This window comes from Rhineura floridana, chromosome 8, assembly GCF_030035675.1.
Source record: "Rhineura floridana isolate rRhiFlo1 chromosome 8, rRhiFlo1.hap2, whole genome shotgun sequence".
In the NCBI taxonomy this organism is placed as follows: Eukaryota; Metazoa; Chordata; class Lepidosauria; order Squamata; family Rhineuridae; genus Rhineura; species Rhineura floridana.
In genome coordinates this window covers 90,699,716-90,717,366 of record NC_084487.1, presented here as the reverse complement: position 1 = coordinate 90,717,366, position 17,651 = coordinate 90,699,716, and the positions used below count along the sequence as shown (strand labels likewise).

Sequence of the window (17,651 nt, the reverse complement as noted above, 5' to 3'; positions counted from 1 at the left end):
GATGTAGTGTGCTCCAAATGTTGTTGGACCACAACTCTCATCAGCCTCAGAGAACACAGCAAATGGTCATGGGTGATGGGAGTTATAATCCAACAACTTCTGGAGGGCATCACATTGGCTACACTTGATGTAGCGCAAGAACAGATTTGTGTAAAAAGCTAAATGCGGTTTTGCTTGCATATGTGAAACCAAATCATAGTTTAAGTCTAAATTGTAGCCCTTTTTCACATGTGAACAAGAGAGCAGGATTATGCCAGCAAGGTCAAGGACAGTCATGCATCTGCATGTGTTTAGTGTTGAGATGACTAACATGTGAATTGATTTGTATATCATGGTTTGTTAAACTGAATTGAGCTATTGCTACATTCTTGAAATGCTAATTATGGGATAAAAGTTAATAAAAGAAATGGACTGATTTGTTATGATATACATCAGTGTTTTACTCTATCTGGTTATGTATTATAGATCTATAGAGCAATGCGTATTATCAATGATTTTGATGACTTAACTCAGTCTTCAGATACAGCTACAGAGGATATTGAATTTCCTACTTTAGTCTACAAAGATGCTATGATGTTGATAGAACAACTTAGTTTGGATAGTAAAGGTAAGTGTATTGTTTATTATCAAACATAATTATTTTGTGCAGAATATTATGGTTAATATCCAGTGGTGTCAGACTGCTTGCACAACAGACTTATGCTCATTCAAAAAGCATTTCCCCTTCCTCTCCTTCTGCCTACAGCCTTTTGCATGTGCCAAAATCTGGTCCAGAAGATTGGGGGACCTCCAGAGAAGATTAGCGGGGACTGCAGAAGGGAGGAAAGGAAGGAAAAGTCATGTGGTGTCTGCTAGTACAGCATTGAATGTTGCCAATTATGAACAGTTGGAATATATATGGTGTTGAGATATGCTGCAATGCAAATATTATTTGTTAGTGATAATAAAGTCATATTTAAGTGGGAACTCTGATCAGATTCCAAAGAATAGCAAAAATGGAACTAAGGCATGTAGGATGGAGTCCAGTGCTGTCTTTCTGCTGTATCAGGTGCAGGTGCTAAAAGCGCTTCTAGCTCCTGAGACTACCTGGGTCTCCAGTGACGGGGCCTCCAGTGAGAGACCTGAGTCCAAAAGGACCCATAGTCTGTATCTGCTCCTTCAGCGGGAGTGTAACCCCATGCTGGGCAGGCAGTTAACCAATCTCTTGGATATGTAAACCACTCCCCCACGGTGCTTCCACCTTGCCAGGATTTAAACTCAGCTTATTTTCCCTCATCCATCCCACCGTGGCATGAGAATGTGTAGGAATGCTGTGTGTTGATTGGCTGAGTGAATGATGGTTGGTAATTTTTTAATCTATGTATATGATAATTGACAGATAGGGATTGATATTTGGAAGAGAGGGTTGGTTGCAAAGGGAGAATATCAGAGGGTAGAGTAGGTGGGATTTACTTACATTCTTTGAGGAGAAAATTAATAACTGTAACTTAAGAAAAACTATGGAACCTCCATCTGTAACCACACACTTTAAAAACCTGAGTATTAAGAATTCTTGTTTTTCCCCAGGTGACATACCATCAGGTGGGTAGTAGCTCTACTTAGTGTCCAAAGGCAGGAATGCACAAGAGTCAAGACTTCGGCTGCTCCTTCCATCTTGATTCCATTCCGTTCCTGCCTTTTGTCCTAGGGGGATCCTTCAGCCTTAGCTCTCTTTCAGTAAATCTGTTCCTTGTTGTTGCTGTATCTCTTCTTTCTTTCATTCATTCAGTGTTTGTCTTTTCTAATTTATATCTTATATATATATATATATATATATATATATATATTAAAAACACTTTTTGGTAAAGGTTTTTTCTTTTGTTCCTTTTTCTGGGAGGGCCCTTCTCCCTGGGCGGCTGGTGCCTTTTATGGGGGTGGTTGGGGCCTTTTATGGGGGCCAAGGTTTGTCACGCTCCTTCTACCTTCCCTTCCTGTCCCCGCCCATTTCTCAGAGATCACGCCTGCGGCTCCGAGCGTCCCTGGCCTTGCTTTTCCCCATCTCTTGGAGCTTACGGCTTATTGGCAGCGGGGTCAAGAGAAGAGGTGATGTTAGATTGAGGAGGCCCGGTAGTGCCTGCCATTTTGGAGCTTGAAAATGGGCAGGCACCATCTTGGAGCATGGCGGTGCACCCGCCATTTTGGAGAGAGCTGGAGACATCACCCGCTTTAGCAGCATATAGGCAGGTGGCAGCCCCCACCATTACAAGTCGTAGTGAGACGACATCATTTTCTCCACCTGAAGTCAGTGCTTATGCCCTGTCAGGGATGCAGCAACCACCCTCTCCTGATCTCCCGTGCCTTATCGCTAGTATGCCTAGGGAGCTAAAGCGTCTGTCCTCAGAGGAAGAGGACTCGATCAGAACACAAGGGCAATGCCTCCCAGCTGCCATGCGGTATGAGTCTCCAGTCCAACTGCAGTGCAGTACCCCCCATACCATCTATACAACCACCACTACAGCAACAACCGTCGCAGATTATGCTGTTTGATCTGTTGTCATCTGCTGTGCTTCAGCAGCTTAAGGATGCCATGATAGTAGAATTGGCTGCCGAGTTGGCAAGGGGTGGGGCATCAAAAAGTCCTCCTTCCTCACAGGAGGATGGGGATGTACATCCCCTGGGTTTAAAAAGACTCTTAAGTGGGTAGCAACGCCACAATAGACCATCATCCCCCAGTCCTCTTGCTATTGCTAGGGTACGTGGCAGGCAGCAGGGGCTCGCAGCTATTGACAGACAGCTTAATGATGAAGGGGATGCAGTGTTGGAGGAAGGGGAATGGAGTGAAGGATCAGATCTAGAGGAAATGGGATCAGCAAAACTGTTTTTAGATGTTCATTTCCCTCTTCTGTTTTGCAAGGTAGTGGCTGCTCTGGAACTAAATGTAGCGCATTGCTGAAGGTCTCGTGATCCTTGATGTTTATTGCTGATGAGACTATGGATTCTACTCAATTTTCGTGCAGAGCTATGGCGGCAGCAGTAGTTGCCCGCAGGTATCTCTGGCTTTCCCACTGGGATGCAAATGCTTCTTCTAGAGCAACACTAGCTTCTGTTCCTTTTTCTGGTGACAAGCTGTTTGGAGAGTCGGCTTTAAAGGACATCCTAGTTGAGTCTAGGGATAAATAGTAGGCCATGCCATCACGACGACGGGACAGCGCTTATATCGTCGCCACTCTGGTTCCTTCCAGTTTCAGCACAATTTTCGTCCTTTCAGATCCAATGGAAGAGGATGTGATTTCAGAAACGCCTGTCCTGCATGGAACAAACCAAGATTTCCAACAAAAGCTCCTCAATCTTCCTTTTCCCGTAGTTATCCCAACCAAGGACGCCCAGGGCATCAGAATCAGCAACGTTTCTGACTCAGCCCAGCTACCACCGGTGGGAGGAAGATTAGGTCAGTTCTCCCATCGATGGAGGGAAACCACCCAGGACAAATTGGTTTTGCGAGTAGTTCAAGAGGGTTACAAAATAGATCTGTTGCAGTATCCGCCTGCCAGCTTCCTTCCTTCTCCAGTACCCAGATCCACATTGAAGTTTCAGGCAGTGTCCAATGAGATCCTCCATTTGCTAAATATCTCAGCGATAGAGGAAGTGCCGTTAGAAGAGTTTTTCTCAGGGCTTTACTCAGTCTCCTTAGTGGGGAAGAAGGATGGATCCTGGCGCACGGTACTCAACCTGAAATTTCTCAATCACTATGATACCCCACGCAGGTTCAGGATGGAGACTCTGTCATCAATCAGGGAGGCCCTACAACCTTACGATTTTCTAGCTTCCATAGACCTCAAGGAGGCCTATTTACATGTGCCAATGTTCCCTGCACATCGCCGTCTTCTGCGATTTTATTTCAATGGCCTCCATTACCAGTTCAAGGCACTACCTTTCGGCCTATCATCAGCCCTCAGGGTGTTTACCAAGATCATGGTGACAGTAGTGGCCAGCCTCTGGCTACAAGGCCTGCATGTTTATCCTTATCTGGACGATCTCCTAATAAGATCCAAATCCCTTACTCAAGCACGAGAAGACGTTCAGATAGTGTTAGCTCACCTAAAAGATCATGGGGTTTTGGTGAACAACCAAAAGAGCCAACTCAGCCTGTCACAGAGGATCCAACACCTGGGGGCAACTCTAGACACAATCACTCAATCTATCTGTCAGGAGAGAGAATTTAAAAAATAGTGAACCTGATGGCTGCAATTTCTCACAGTCAAGTGGCAGATGTTATGCTACTTGCAAACCTGCTAGGCATGATGACTTCGGCCATAGGCATTGTACCTTGGGCACGTCTCCATTCTCGGCTGCTGCAGTGGCTTCTCCTTCGGTTCCAGCAGGACATTGCATGCTGCAGGCACAGGCATGTTCGCATCACAACCTCTGAAGGAATCGTTGTGCTGGTGGTCAACTCCACTACATCTTCAGAAGGGCGTTCCATTGCAGGACCCTCCCCAGTCGATCATAACCACAGATGCAAGCCTCAAAGGTTGGGGGGCACATTGTCAGGGATACCACGTACAGGGGACATGGTCGTCACTGGAAGCTCACCAAAGCATCAGCTGGTTAGAGCTACGGGCTGCACATCTAGTCCTCCATCATTTTGCCAGTCTAATGCAATATCCGGATGTCCTCATATGGACCAACAACACAACAGTCCGAGCTCACTTGAACAAGGAGGGTGGCACACGCTCTTTACAACTGCACGCGGAGGCAATGGCACTACTGTCCTGGCAGAGTTCCATGTAATGTTCCTCATGGCAGAATACATTCAGGGCAACCTAAACATAGCAGCAGACTAGTTAAGTTGGCAACAGATGTTTCCGGGAGAATGGGCTCTCAACAAGACGGTGTTTCATATGTTGCAAGCAAGATTCAGCAGGTGCAAGGTAGTTCTCTTTGCATCCAACACAAATCATCAGCTCCGCCATTTCTTCTCTCATTATATGAGTCACAAAGCCAAACAAGTGGGCACTCTGGGAGCTCCCAGAGTGTATGCCTTTCCACTGACTCCGCTGCTATCCAGAGTCCTAAAGAAGATACGATTAGAAAGAGCCAGAGTGGTGCTGGTAGCCCCATATTGGCTGAGACGCCCCTGGTTCTCAGAGATAATCCAGTTGTCCGAGTCCCAACCATTCCATCTCCCGATATGGCAGGATCTCCTTTACCAGGGACAGCTGTTTCATCCGGAACTGCAGTGGCTCCGTCTAGCTGCTTGGAAATTGAACGGTCACGGATGCTAAGGTCGGGCATGGCTGTATCAGTGGTAGACACCATTTTGGCTGCAAGAAGGCCTTCCACGCTTCACAGCTACCAGAGCACATGGAAAGTTTTCTCACGGTGCTCAAAGCGGGGATTCAATCTGGGGAAAACGACGATTCAGGATGTGTTGCTGTTCCTTCAGGAAGGTTTGCAGATGGGTCTGCGCCGAGCCACATTGAAAAGACAGATGACAGCTTTATCTTCCATATTATCAGCTCCAGGATCGGTGTCATTGGCTTCCCATTCTCAGGCAAAGCGGTTCCTTCATGGCGTCACTCTTATTAGTCCTCTGGTTATCCATCGCTTTCCAACCTGGAGTTTACACCAAGTTCTTACTGCTCTTCAAAAACAACCGTTCGAACCATTAGGCACTATCTCTCTAAAGATGCTCTCCTTCAAAACGGCCTTTTTGGTGGCCATCACATTGGCAAGACGTGTCTGACCTGCAAGCTTCATCAGTTCAAAAACACCTATGCACCTTTCACAAAGACAGAGTAGTGCTGTGCACTAGACCTGATTTCATCCCTAAGGTCAACACCTGTTTTCACAGAAACCAGGAAATAATATACATTCTTTTTGCCCTGATCCTTCTCACCCCAGGGAGAAGGCATGGCATTCTCTAGACGTTAAACATGTGCTTAAAGTCTATATTAATAGAACCAAACCATTTAGGCAATCTGACTCTCTGTTTATATCTTTTCACCCAGGCACTATGGGGAAGAAGTCACAGCGGCCACCATAGCTAGATGGATTAAGGCATACATATCATTAGCCTACGAGGCTCTTAATATTCCATCTCCTTTACGCATTACAGCACATTCCACTATATCTGCAGCCACATCAGCAGCTTACTCCACAAATGCTCCCATTTTAGACATTTGCAGGGCAGCAGCGTGGTCTATACCCAGTACATTCACGAAGCATTACAAGATTGACCTTTTAGCCTCGGCAGAGGCCTCATTTGGCTGTAGGGTCCTACAACAGGTGTTATCTCATTAGACCTGCCCTAGGGCTGCAGCTGTAGTACGTCCCGCTTGGAGACCTCTGTCGTCCATGAGAGAAGGAGCAGTTTGTTCTTACTGTAAACGGTGTTTCTTCATGGATGACAATGTTCTCCAAGGCCCACCCATATAGTAATTCGTGTGGTGGATGGGACTAACTTTGTTAAGATGCCATGGCTCCTTTCTGGGAATTTATCTTTCAGGTCATTTGACCTTGTTTTTTCTCTGTTTATGTTCTGGTTAAATGTTCTCCCATTCTGAGTTGGTACTTGAGGCTGATATCTAGAGCTTTACAAGAAAAGAACTGAGCCTCAGCACGAGGGGAGGAGCAAATGTTTGCTGAGGCGTTTCCTGTCTCTGGCCTGTAGGCAGAACTACAATACCCGCTTGGAGACCTCTTGTCATCCATGAAGAAACACCATTTACTCAGTCTTCTTCATTGGGAAGAAAGACGGATCCTGGTGCACAGTACTCGATCTCAAATTTTTAAATTAGTTTGTCACCCACCAGAAGTTCAGGATGGAAACTCTTACATCTATACGGGAAGCACTCTAGCCCCAGGACTTTCTCGCATCAGTAGACTTGAAGGAAGCCTACCTGCATATCCCTATATTCCCATCGCACCGGCGACTGTTCCGCTTCTACTACAGTGGATGCCATTTTCAATACAAAGCATTGCCATTTGGCCTTGCCTCAGCACCAAGATTCTTTACCATGGTGATGGTGATGTTGTTGGCTGGTCTCGGACTGCAAGGTCTGCACATATATCCTTACTTAGACGATCTTCTGATTCACTCCAGTTCCGTTTATCGAGCTCAAGAAGATGTCCAGATGATGCTGGCACACCTGAAGGATCACGGCTTCTTGGTGAATTCTCAAAAAAGTCACCTAAATCCTTCTCAGCAGTTAGGAGCGAGACTGGACACAGCATAACAGTTCATCTGCCTGTCACCGGAAAGAATTCAGAAGATCTCTTCCTTAGCCCTCACTTTGTCACAAGTTCAGTCAGCAGATGTCATGATGCTTGTGAAGCTGCTTGGTATGATGGCATCGGCAATAGGGATTACTCCCTGGGCTCACTTGCACTCTTGGCCACTTCAAAGGCTGCTTCTCCGTTATCAAGACGACATTGCACACCGCAACCACCGTTATGTCCTTCTCTCCCAGCAGATCAAACAGTCCCTTTCTTGGTGGATGGCGGCAAGGAACCTGGAAAGGGGAGTACCTCTGCAGGATCCACCTCAATCAGTCATTACAACCAACGGAAGTCTCCAGGGCAGGGGAGCTCATTGCCAGGATCACTATGTGCAGGGTCGCTAGTCACCATTGGAGGCGGGCAGAAGCATCAACTGGCTGGAACTACGGGCAGCACATCTGGCCCTCTGCCACTTTGCGGCCACCATCAGCTTGCCAGATGTTCTCATATGCACCAACAACACGACAACTCTGGCCCATTTGAACAAAAAGGGGAGTACCCGCGCAAGGGCTCTGAACTCCAAGGTGATTGCAATGCTGTTGTGGGTGGAACAGCACATGTCGTCGGTCACGTCAGAATACATTCAGGACCGAGCCAACAGTGGCTCTTCCCAGGCGAATGGGCACTCAACGTGAAGGTGTTCCAGTCCCTTCAAGCAAAGTTCGGCAACTTCAAACTGAACCTATTCTCCTCCAAGGACAATCATCAGATGCAGCAATTCTTTTCTCTGTTCCGGAGTCATGGAGTGGAGCTACAGGATGTCCTGGCAGTCCCTTGGCCCAGTCCCTTGCTTATTATGTATCATGTTTTGTACTGCCTTTTTTGTTATTCTAAACAGCCCTGTGACTATTCATGATGGATGATAGATCTTAATAAATAAACAAATGTATAGCTTTTATGGCAGGCACTGGCTGGTGAATCTCTGGGTTTTGTTGTTGTTTTTACTAGAACTCTAAGTAGATTCCACAAGTCTGAAGTCTACCCACTCCTGCTGTAAGATATTTGAGAATGAAAACTGTCAGATGTTACTGATAGGTTAATTAAATATAATAGTAGCTGGCATAGCACAGTGGGGAGGAGAGCCTGGCTGGGAGTCCACAATCTGTGAGTTCAAATCCCCGCTTGTGTCTCCTGGGTGTAAAGGGCCAGGTAAAGATCACCCCCACAGGGAGTGGCTCAGGGGTTACGTGCCCTGCCACCTGTGCAGCCGTGGGCAAGCTGCATAGTCCCAAGGAGCCCAGTTGCCCCCCAGCTGGCAGTTGCAGACAAGGAAGGAGCTGGCTTGTGCAGCTGTGGCAAGCTGAGCAGGCCCTAACCAACTGGGGATGACTAGCCTCAGAGGGAGGCAATGGTAAACCCCCTCTGGATACCGCTTACCATGAAAACGCTATTCATAGGGTCGCCATAAGTCAGGATCGACTTGAAGGCAGTCCATTTCCATTTTCCAATTAAATATAACATTGAACCATTAATAAAAGTCTAGGCAGTATTTGAATTTAGATAGTCTAAACTGAATTTATCATGTTTAGTGGAAATTGCCATGGTAAAAATGAAAACTACTGGGAAGGGCCATAGCTCAGTGGTAGAGCATCTCCTTTGCATGCAGAAGCTCCTAGTTCAGTCCCCAGAATTTCCAGGTATGGCTAGGAGAGAACCCTGTCTCAAATCCTGGGGAGCTGCTGCAAGTCAGTGTAGACAATACTGAGCTACATGGATCAATGGTCAGACGATATAAGGCAGCTTCTGGTGCTCCCATTAATATATTGCAAACATATCTTTTATTCCTGGTAACAGGAATGAAAGACTCAAGAAAAAATTAATTTCATCCAATCTCTGTGAAATATTTTTGGTGAAATAATAAGGCACCTGGGGATAGCATATCAAAGTGAGGCAGCAAAAGATATTAAAGGGTGGGTTAGCAATCCCAAATTTAAGCAAACATAGCTGTCGTCACTCCAGTTTACCTGAATGAGGCTGGGACAGGGTAGAGGCAAGATTCAGGTTATGTGGGATTGCCAGATTGGTGGCAGCACTTTGGCAGTCTCTACCTCACTGCTACCTTGCGCAGCCCAGCCCCATCCAAGTGAGCATGAGTGATGCTGGTGTTCGGAGGATGACTCGACCCCTCCACATACACCACAACTGATTTACCATGCAGCAGTTTTAGTGTAGATGTGTCAGTATTTAGAGACAAAGGATAGTAAGGGGAGTATACAGTGCAGCATGCAGGGAAACAAGACACCGTGGCACATGGAAAATCAGGAGAGAATGGAAAAGGGAATCACAACTCAGAATAGAAATTCTCTAGTCTCTTTATATTTGCCACACTTACAAATGCCGTTTCTTACTCCAGTTGGTCTTTGGCCAGATTATAGTTGCTCTTTGGTCAGCTGTTCATGATTGTCCTCCAAATTCATGATTCATGGTTGTCTTCTAAAGAAAGCTATGGTGAAGAAATCTTGCTGTCAACATGCTCTGAAAAAAAGACATTCAGCTACGTCACACTAAATATTTAAGTAGCATCTGCTTATATTTTAATGTGTGGCAGGGCCATTAATTGTATGTCAAAATAACTCTAATGTTAACACATGCATAAACATTTTGTTTTAACGCATGCATAAAAGCTGTCCCAAAATTCTGTAGAATTTCTGTGTACAAGGATTACTGCTGAGTACAGAACAAGTCAAACACATCTATAATGCCTGTATAGCACTGCCCTCAATGCTGCAGTGAACTGGGAACCCTGAACTTGACAGGAATTCCACGTCTGGATCACACTTCAAGAGGTGAATCAGTACGTTGATTTTTCCACATGTAAAATAAATGGCATACATAGCTCTGTTTGGTTGTTATTAGGAATTACATTTTTGAATGAATAAGTTAATGCTACAGTGTTTTTCCAAAGCAGATTCTGTGAGTCTTCTGAAAATTCAAAATATCTTTCATGAATATGAAAGCTTGATAGAACATGAAAGGGGACATTCTATTCATCTCCAAGAAAAAGTAAAAAAAAATGAGAATGAGAAAAAAGAGCAGCAGAGAATACTGGAAGATATGAGAGAAATGAAATCCACACTGGATCATCAAAAAGTTGAGCGGGAAAGTATTATCAGCAGTCTCAAGTAAGCTGTTAAATAAATCTTCTAGTAAAACCTTTTTTATTTTGACACTTCAATAATTTGCTTGTGTGTGTGTGTATAAACAATTAACAAGTTCTAATAAAACCACATCTGGTGCCAGCAGGCCTGCAGGTTGGGCACTGATGTGGATCATGGAGCGGCAGCCACCCTCCCAGGTTCCCTCTCTGCTACTGGCGTGGGCTGGCCACACAACTTTCTGCAGTGCTGTGTCAGCACACTCCATGTATGCTTACTATAATCCAAGATGGCGGGGGTGTCAACACACCTCCCGCTATCTTGGGTTATAGCAGGCATCTGCATAGAGAGTTCTAATCTGTAATGCAGCCAGGCTTATTTAAGCCTGTGGTGGCAGTGGCAGTAGTACCACTGTCACCGAGGGCCTCTATAGGCTGATGTCATCCCGAATAAAGCTTTTACTTGATAATCAAAAACAAAATGTGACCAGGATGCTGAATCAGATTCATTAGATATTTTTGCTGTAAACATCTGGACAGTTTCTAGGACTAAGTGAAAATTGGTGAACAGAAAGGTTTGATTAGAATATCCTAATTCCCTCAGGCAAATTATTTATCTTAGAGTGAAACAGGATATCATAGAATTATCATAGGTTTGTGTTTGGTTATCTGTTAGGGCCATGCAGCTCCATAGCCCATTCAAATAAAAAGGAAAACTTGAAATTTTGGGAATGAACCGTGTGTATGGATTAGAAATTAGTAGGCAACAAAAAAGAAAATTAACTTGGTTGCATTTTAACTATTGTTATTTCAGTGTCCATATATCAATATATTTCAAGGCTTTAGATACACTTTATATGTAAAGATGGTAATTTTAGAATAAACACTTACCAACTGTCTGCAGAGATTATGAAACTCAATCATGCTAAATCCATCTAACTAAATTACGCTTAGATCAGCTACTAGCCTCTGGTTTCTGATACATTTCCAATGTGACAACTATAGCCCTATCTGGAGACTATACATGCTTAGGTCAATCAGCATTATGCTTGTCTGTTCCATCAGTTTCTCTAGCGCACCTGCCTCATCCTCAGCGTCTGCATGTTGTCACATTTCTACAGAGGCCTATGTACTGAAAGGCCAAATGTGTAAGCCAAATGTTGCAATTTGCACATTCCAGTTTTATATTGTACAGATCATGTGGGCTGGAACATGTGGACAAAGTCTCCTGTGCAAACCTGATAGTTCAGTGCACAGTGAGTAGGGCAAACAATCACAGTCCCCTCACTACATATAGCCTGAAACATGTTTTATGGAGATATTTTAACCAAACATTAAATCTTTACCTATATGTTTTTTAAACATATTTTAAAAATTGTTAAATCCCAGATTTTCTTTGAAACAAGAAGAAGAAAAAAAGATGGGTGCAGAAAGGTTGTACGAGGAAAGCCAAGAACAGTTAAGGCAGAAAGAGCAGCAGTACTGTAAACAGATGGAAGAAAAACAACAGCTTGAGTTAATGCTAAGAAATCTGGAAATGGAGTTGAGAACGCTGAAAAACCACCTGAAACAGGTTAGATTAAATTTAAAATTATAAAACTGTGTTTTGTCATTATCCTGGACACCTTTCATCAGCCAGCAGAGGAACAACAGGATGGGTGGCAGCAGGAGATAATGAAGTGGGTAGAATTAAACAGTCTAGGACACCATCCTGGAGACCTCTGGCTAACTGAAGGGGAGTGGGGAGAAGGCAATGGAGAATTAAAGTAAATTAATTAAAGTAAGGTAAATTAAGGTAACGTAAAAGTGCGTATGAAGGTATTGAAAACTTTATTAGTAACCAAGATTTGTGGTAAACATTTATTTGGGCTATCAAATAAGCTATTGAGCTTTCATTTTATCTTTGGTTGCTTAGGAATAAGAACAGAGATATCAATTTTTTCTGGTATGAAGCCAGAAGGTATGAAGCTGAAATCTCTCTGATTTCAGTACCTCAGATTCCAACATAAATTGACTTACAGTGTGATCCTAACTATATTTTTTCAGAAGGAAGTGCCATTTATTTCAATAAGATTTACTTTTGAGTAAATGTAAGGGTTGCTATCATAGAAACAAATTCTTTCTGAACAACATTTGATATTTATTAAATTTGGTCTGAGATCACTGCTTGAAATACAGCTCCCCCTACCAATCTTTCGTAATGCTCCTCTTTAGTTCCTGTGTTAAAAGTCTCCAGAGGTAGTGTAATTTGCTGCCATACCTCCTGCCTCAATCTCTCCACCATATTTGTCTATGTGCTGGCTGGTTCACAAACATGTGGATCCCAGGCAGGATCTCTAACTAGTTGGCTGCTTGCCTCCTTGTACACCATGCTATTTGTGTTGTCAGATACTTCTTACCGTCAGTCAGTCAGTTTCAGACACACCCCAAGACTTCCAGCTGCCTTACAATGTAGATACAATTTCTGTTCCAGCAGAATGGAAACAACTTTGCTGACTTTGGCAGTATCAGGATCCAAAGGAACCCTGGCTCCAAGAACACAACATTCTTGGAATCTCCTGAGTCTTCTATTAAGCAATGCCGTGCCATAGCTTAACTCAGTGGGACTCGCACACAGGATGGATGGATGGATTCTGCCTGGAGGTCTTGTTGGGGCAGGCACAGAAGTTAGCTACAGAAGAAATGCTTTGGTCTACCTGACCTCTGCTTTGTAAAGACCTAGAATGGATAAAATCAGGAAACAAAATTCTGAGAAAGTAATGTGAAGTTAAAGGGGTATTGAGAATATATTCCTGCACAAAACAAGATAAGTCTCCTATGGATGTTATTTTGTTGCAGAGGGGAGGCAGACGAGTTCCACTTGTCAAAAAGTGTTTGATTAATGAAAGAAATAATCCACTGTGCATTGCTGACAACCTGGGGCATTCGTCCTATATGCCAGATAATACTTTCGTGGAAGATTTTCTGTTTAGTGAGCTCAGCATGGAAGGGAGAGATGGGCTCTCCTTTTCTTGAATCCACATCTCACAAACTTATGAATAATAAAAAAGTTTTCCAAAGTTTTGCTTTTTTGTAACAGGTACCAAGAAATAATGCTCATGAGAAAGTTGGCTTAGTTATCCCATTGCAGCACAGCTGAATCAGAGTAGGAGTAGGGACTGTGGCTTATGAGGACTAGTAGAAGGTGCTGAAATTGGAGGTCAGGAAGGAAATAGAGCTTATGGATTTCAATAAGGGCCCCTCTCCCCACACCATAATACAGCATTGTCTGGGATGCTGGTCAATTATTGTCAGTTGGCTACTCAGTTGATTTTCCTGTTATTTGACTATGCTAATATGCTATGTACTCAAGAATGTTGGTCTAACTTTTAAAAATGTTGATCTATCTTTTTAAAAACTGCATCATTAGGCAACATGCAGCAGTGAGACTTTGTTCCCATTCCTTCACAAGTCAGAGTTTGTTTGTTTGTTTGTTTGTTTGTTTGTTTGTTTGTTTGTTTGTTTGTTTGTTTGTTTGTTTGTTTGTTTGTTTGTTTGTTTGTTTGTTTGTTTGTTTGTTTATATCCCGCCCTTCGTCCCAGTAGGAGTCCAGGGCAGCACATAGTTGGTGACATTTACTTACGAGAAAGTAGCACAGGTTTGGGAATCCATGGTATTCCAGATGTTGTTGGACTCCAGCTCCCATAAGTACCAGCTTTCATGGCCAATTGTCTTACAATCCAGCAATATCTGGAAAGCCGCAAGTTCTCCACCTCTGCCCTAACAGTTCTCTTCAGGTTCTCCACTTGCAATTAAGCCACAATGCCTAGGTTTATTTATTTGTTTGGAAAACCTATACCCATCTCTTCTAATGTATTGACATTATTTGGGGTGGCTTACGACAGTTAAATCAAAATAATGAATAAAAATAATCTGAGGGATTCTATTGAAATCTATCTACATCCTGTTGGTTTTTTACCAAAGGTGTCTTTGAACAGAAACAAAGGATTCAGGAAGGCAGCATTGAGCACACAGAGAAGTTATTTTGTTACAGTGATAAAGTCCAGTGGTCCCTGGGACTCAAGATTGTCACCATGTCTACTGCATTTCTTTGGGGCCTCAGTGTGATTTGATTTGGCACACTTCCAAACTTCTAGAAGGAATCAGAATCCTTTAGAAAACAGCAGTTTTCTTTCTTTTTTTAAAAAAAAACTCTTGTAATTCTGAGTTTATTACTGTTCTTATAAATTAGTACTTTAAAAGAACGGACTGTTTTATGTCAAATAAAATATAATTCATTTTTGATCACTGACCACAAATAAAGTAAAGGTTACAAAATATAAACTATGCAAGATTGTAAAAAGATAGATGTGAAATGAAAAACCTATCATAGATTGTTATAGCAATGTTGTTTAAATTTGGGGTTTTGCTACTTGTTCTGTAATTAAAAATTGGAATCCTCGAGTAAAATGATCAACAGAGACTTTGAAGAGCAACCTGGGAAGGAATGGGTAATGGGGTATATCACAGTTTCTCTAGCCCATTGATAAACAATGAGTTTAAAAACATGAAACTGAGCCTCCTTCTTCAAGGACAGTATCTATCATTTACAGAAACGTTATTATATCTGTCCTCTAAAACCTAAGAGGGTAAGGCATTCAAGTCTGCCAAGGAAAAAGGTTTCTCTTATTTAGGAATAGTGAGTCCAAATAAGGCATCACATTCTTAGAATTACATTGCATAACCAACAACTGGGGGGGCAGGCACCCCATACACTTGCAATATGTTTGGCTTTCTCACTTTCATCCAGGCAAATTTATAAGAGTCCATCACCTGGAATACAAAGGAATTGGGAGCAAGCAAAGTGAAAGGAATACATCTAATTCTCTTACCTTTCAACCAATGTTCTCAGGGTAACATACAGCAAAATATAGAACCATATAAAATAAAAATACATATGAGCTTAAAATGTCATGCAACATCTCTTACATTAGTCAATACTCCAAATATAGTCTTACTGCCTTAGGTTCTACCAAAGGCCTGAATGAATAAATGTGCCTTCAAAAGGCACAGAAAGGACAATACAAGGCAGACTGCTCACAGACTATTTTATATCAGTGTTTTATCTGCTAAACACTAATCTGATTGAAAACCAGATGTAAATTTTAAATTCTCTAACTTTAGGTAAGGTTAATAAATAACTGATTATCAGTAAGCACGTTTTGCTTGACCAGATCTCTTACCATTTTGTGACCTCATAGTTAACTAGAAAAGCTTTGTGATGTCAACTGAAGTGCAGACGAAAGGAGGTGTAGCTGTGATAGTTCTGTAATAGAGAGCTTTACAGTACTGATCCTGATCCATATTTTAATGTTTACACTGTTTAGAACACCAGTGGGATGCTCCTTGTTTGAGTTCAAAATTAATTTTTTCCTATAAGTTTCTTTTTTGATACTGAAGAAGCAGCATACTTAAGGGCTTTTTACTTCATATTTGCTTGATACCTTGAGTATGAATTTCCTTTCACAAATAGCTTGAATGTTTTATACTTCTAGATGTTGTGTTAAACTGAACAAAATGTTTTTGTAGGATGGGAAAATGTAAAATATTGAGAACTTAAAAATGTTTGGGCATCTATTAAATCAGATTACTCAAAATTGGAAATTACCAGTATTCCAAATATGTAGAGGTATTTTTATCTAGAAGCTATGGAGGCTGGTGCAACCTACCATCCATATTCTGATTTGAATAGAATGAAGAAAACTGGCCAGCCTAATCAAGAGTTCATTTCTTCATTCTGTAGTCCTCCCCTGGGCAGCTCTAGCACTTACAACATGATGGGCGGAAAAATTACATCTAGTAGTTTTCAAGGAAGTTTGCTTCCTAGTCTTTCATTTTCTGTTCCTCCTGTGAGAGAAAACCCTTTAGAGAAGATCAGTTTCCCATCAAATACATTAGATCTGGGTTTCAAGAAAACACCTCAAGAGATACAAGGCCTTTTGTGAAGGCTGTTCGACAAATGGTAAGCTTGTTCTAGCATTTGACAAATTCAAAATTAACATGCAAGCTCTGGAAATATTTCTTTTCACAATATACATATTTTGAAAAAAGATAATCTGATATTCTTTATTTTCCTACCACAATAGTATCAGCTTGGAAGTTTTATTTTGTCAAAGAAAAGAAGATGCTTCAAAGGTGTGAAACTAATACTGTCTTGAAAATATGTGAAAATTAGAGCTTCATCCTAATCTCTGTTTATCCCAGAAACGGGGGGAAAATCTGGAAAAGCTATTAAGCATTCTGTACAATAGCTTAAATCCAATAGTGCAGTGGCTTCAGTTTTACTAAAAGTTTTCTAATGAGGAACTTTCACATCTGCGTAACTGAGGATAACTGCATTCTTATCCCTATTTCTTTTGCACAAAACAATGTTTGTCATTGAAGTGAATGGGGAAGCTCTGACCTACACTGGAACTCCATATACCTATTGAGGCTCTGAATTCTAATTGTTGAAAAAATGAATAGCATATTGTTCTTTTAGATATCTTTTAATGCATTTTTGTAGATTGAAGAAGAACGCAATGAAGCACAGCGTCAGCTTTCTCAGGAACAGAATGCTAGAGCTCTGCAAGAGAGTATTTTGAATACCCAGCTCTGGAGGCAGAAGGAATTAACAGAATTGAAAAAAACAGCAACTATACAACCAGAGGTATCCATCTTGTTAATTGCTTAAAAGTATAGAAGTGTTCAGCACAAATATTTTTCCCAAATGCAGTAGCACAGAACACCTCCATAAACTTAAGGATCAGTTAATTTTTGCTGTGGATTCACTTATGATGCACTGGAATTTCTTGCAGCAAATTTCTAATATGTGAATATGCGTTCTTACACTCATAAATATGTATCAAATGACTAAATACGGTCTAGTTAAGGCTTTTGGATACATTTAAAGACATGCATCTGTCACACTTATCCCTTGAATTTGAGGGGTAAGGATGTGCATTGTATTCTTTGTGTATAGGCTTTAGTTGAGCCAGATGTATGACAGAAGCGATTTTGCTGTACATAGCAGATGGGAATGCAGGGGTGGGGGGATTCAGAGAGGTTCACATTCTAGAGAGGACTCTCCTGGACCAATGTTCAGATCACACCTTGGCCTGCTCCAAATCTGCACTTCACTGCTTTCCTCCGCAAAATAGTCTGAGGGCTTTTAATTTTTTTCTTCCTCTTTCATATGAGCATTATACACAAAAAAAAACATGGCTGACACCATGGAGCTATTAGAGCGGCCATGTTCCTTTCCCCAGGACGGTGTAGG

At 42.2% G+C, this 17,651-nt stretch overlaps 1 protein-coding gene across 6 annotated transcripts in view; it reads left to right on the top strand.

Annotated features, from left to right (window-relative positions):
* ANKRD26 (ankyrin repeat domain containing 26) overlaps positions 1 to 17,651 on the top strand; it is a 198,269-nt gene that overhangs the window by 75,841 nt on the left and 104,777 nt on the right. For 5 of the 6 annotated variants that reach the window (XM_061640078.1, XM_061640076.1, XM_061640075.1 and 2 more), the window contains 4 exons: positions 466 to 607; positions 10,166 to 10,382; positions 11,744 to 11,927; positions 16,899 to 17,042. In XM_061640078.1, coding sequence (XP_061496062.1) covers positions 466 to 607; positions 10,166 to 10,382; positions 11,744 to 11,927; positions 16,899 to 17,042 — 687 coding nt within the window. The remainder of the gene's footprint in view (positions 1 to 465; positions 608 to 10,165; positions 10,383 to 11,743; positions 11,928 to 16,898; positions 17,043 to 17,651) is intronic. The other variant, XM_061640074.1, reaches the window with a different exon arrangement.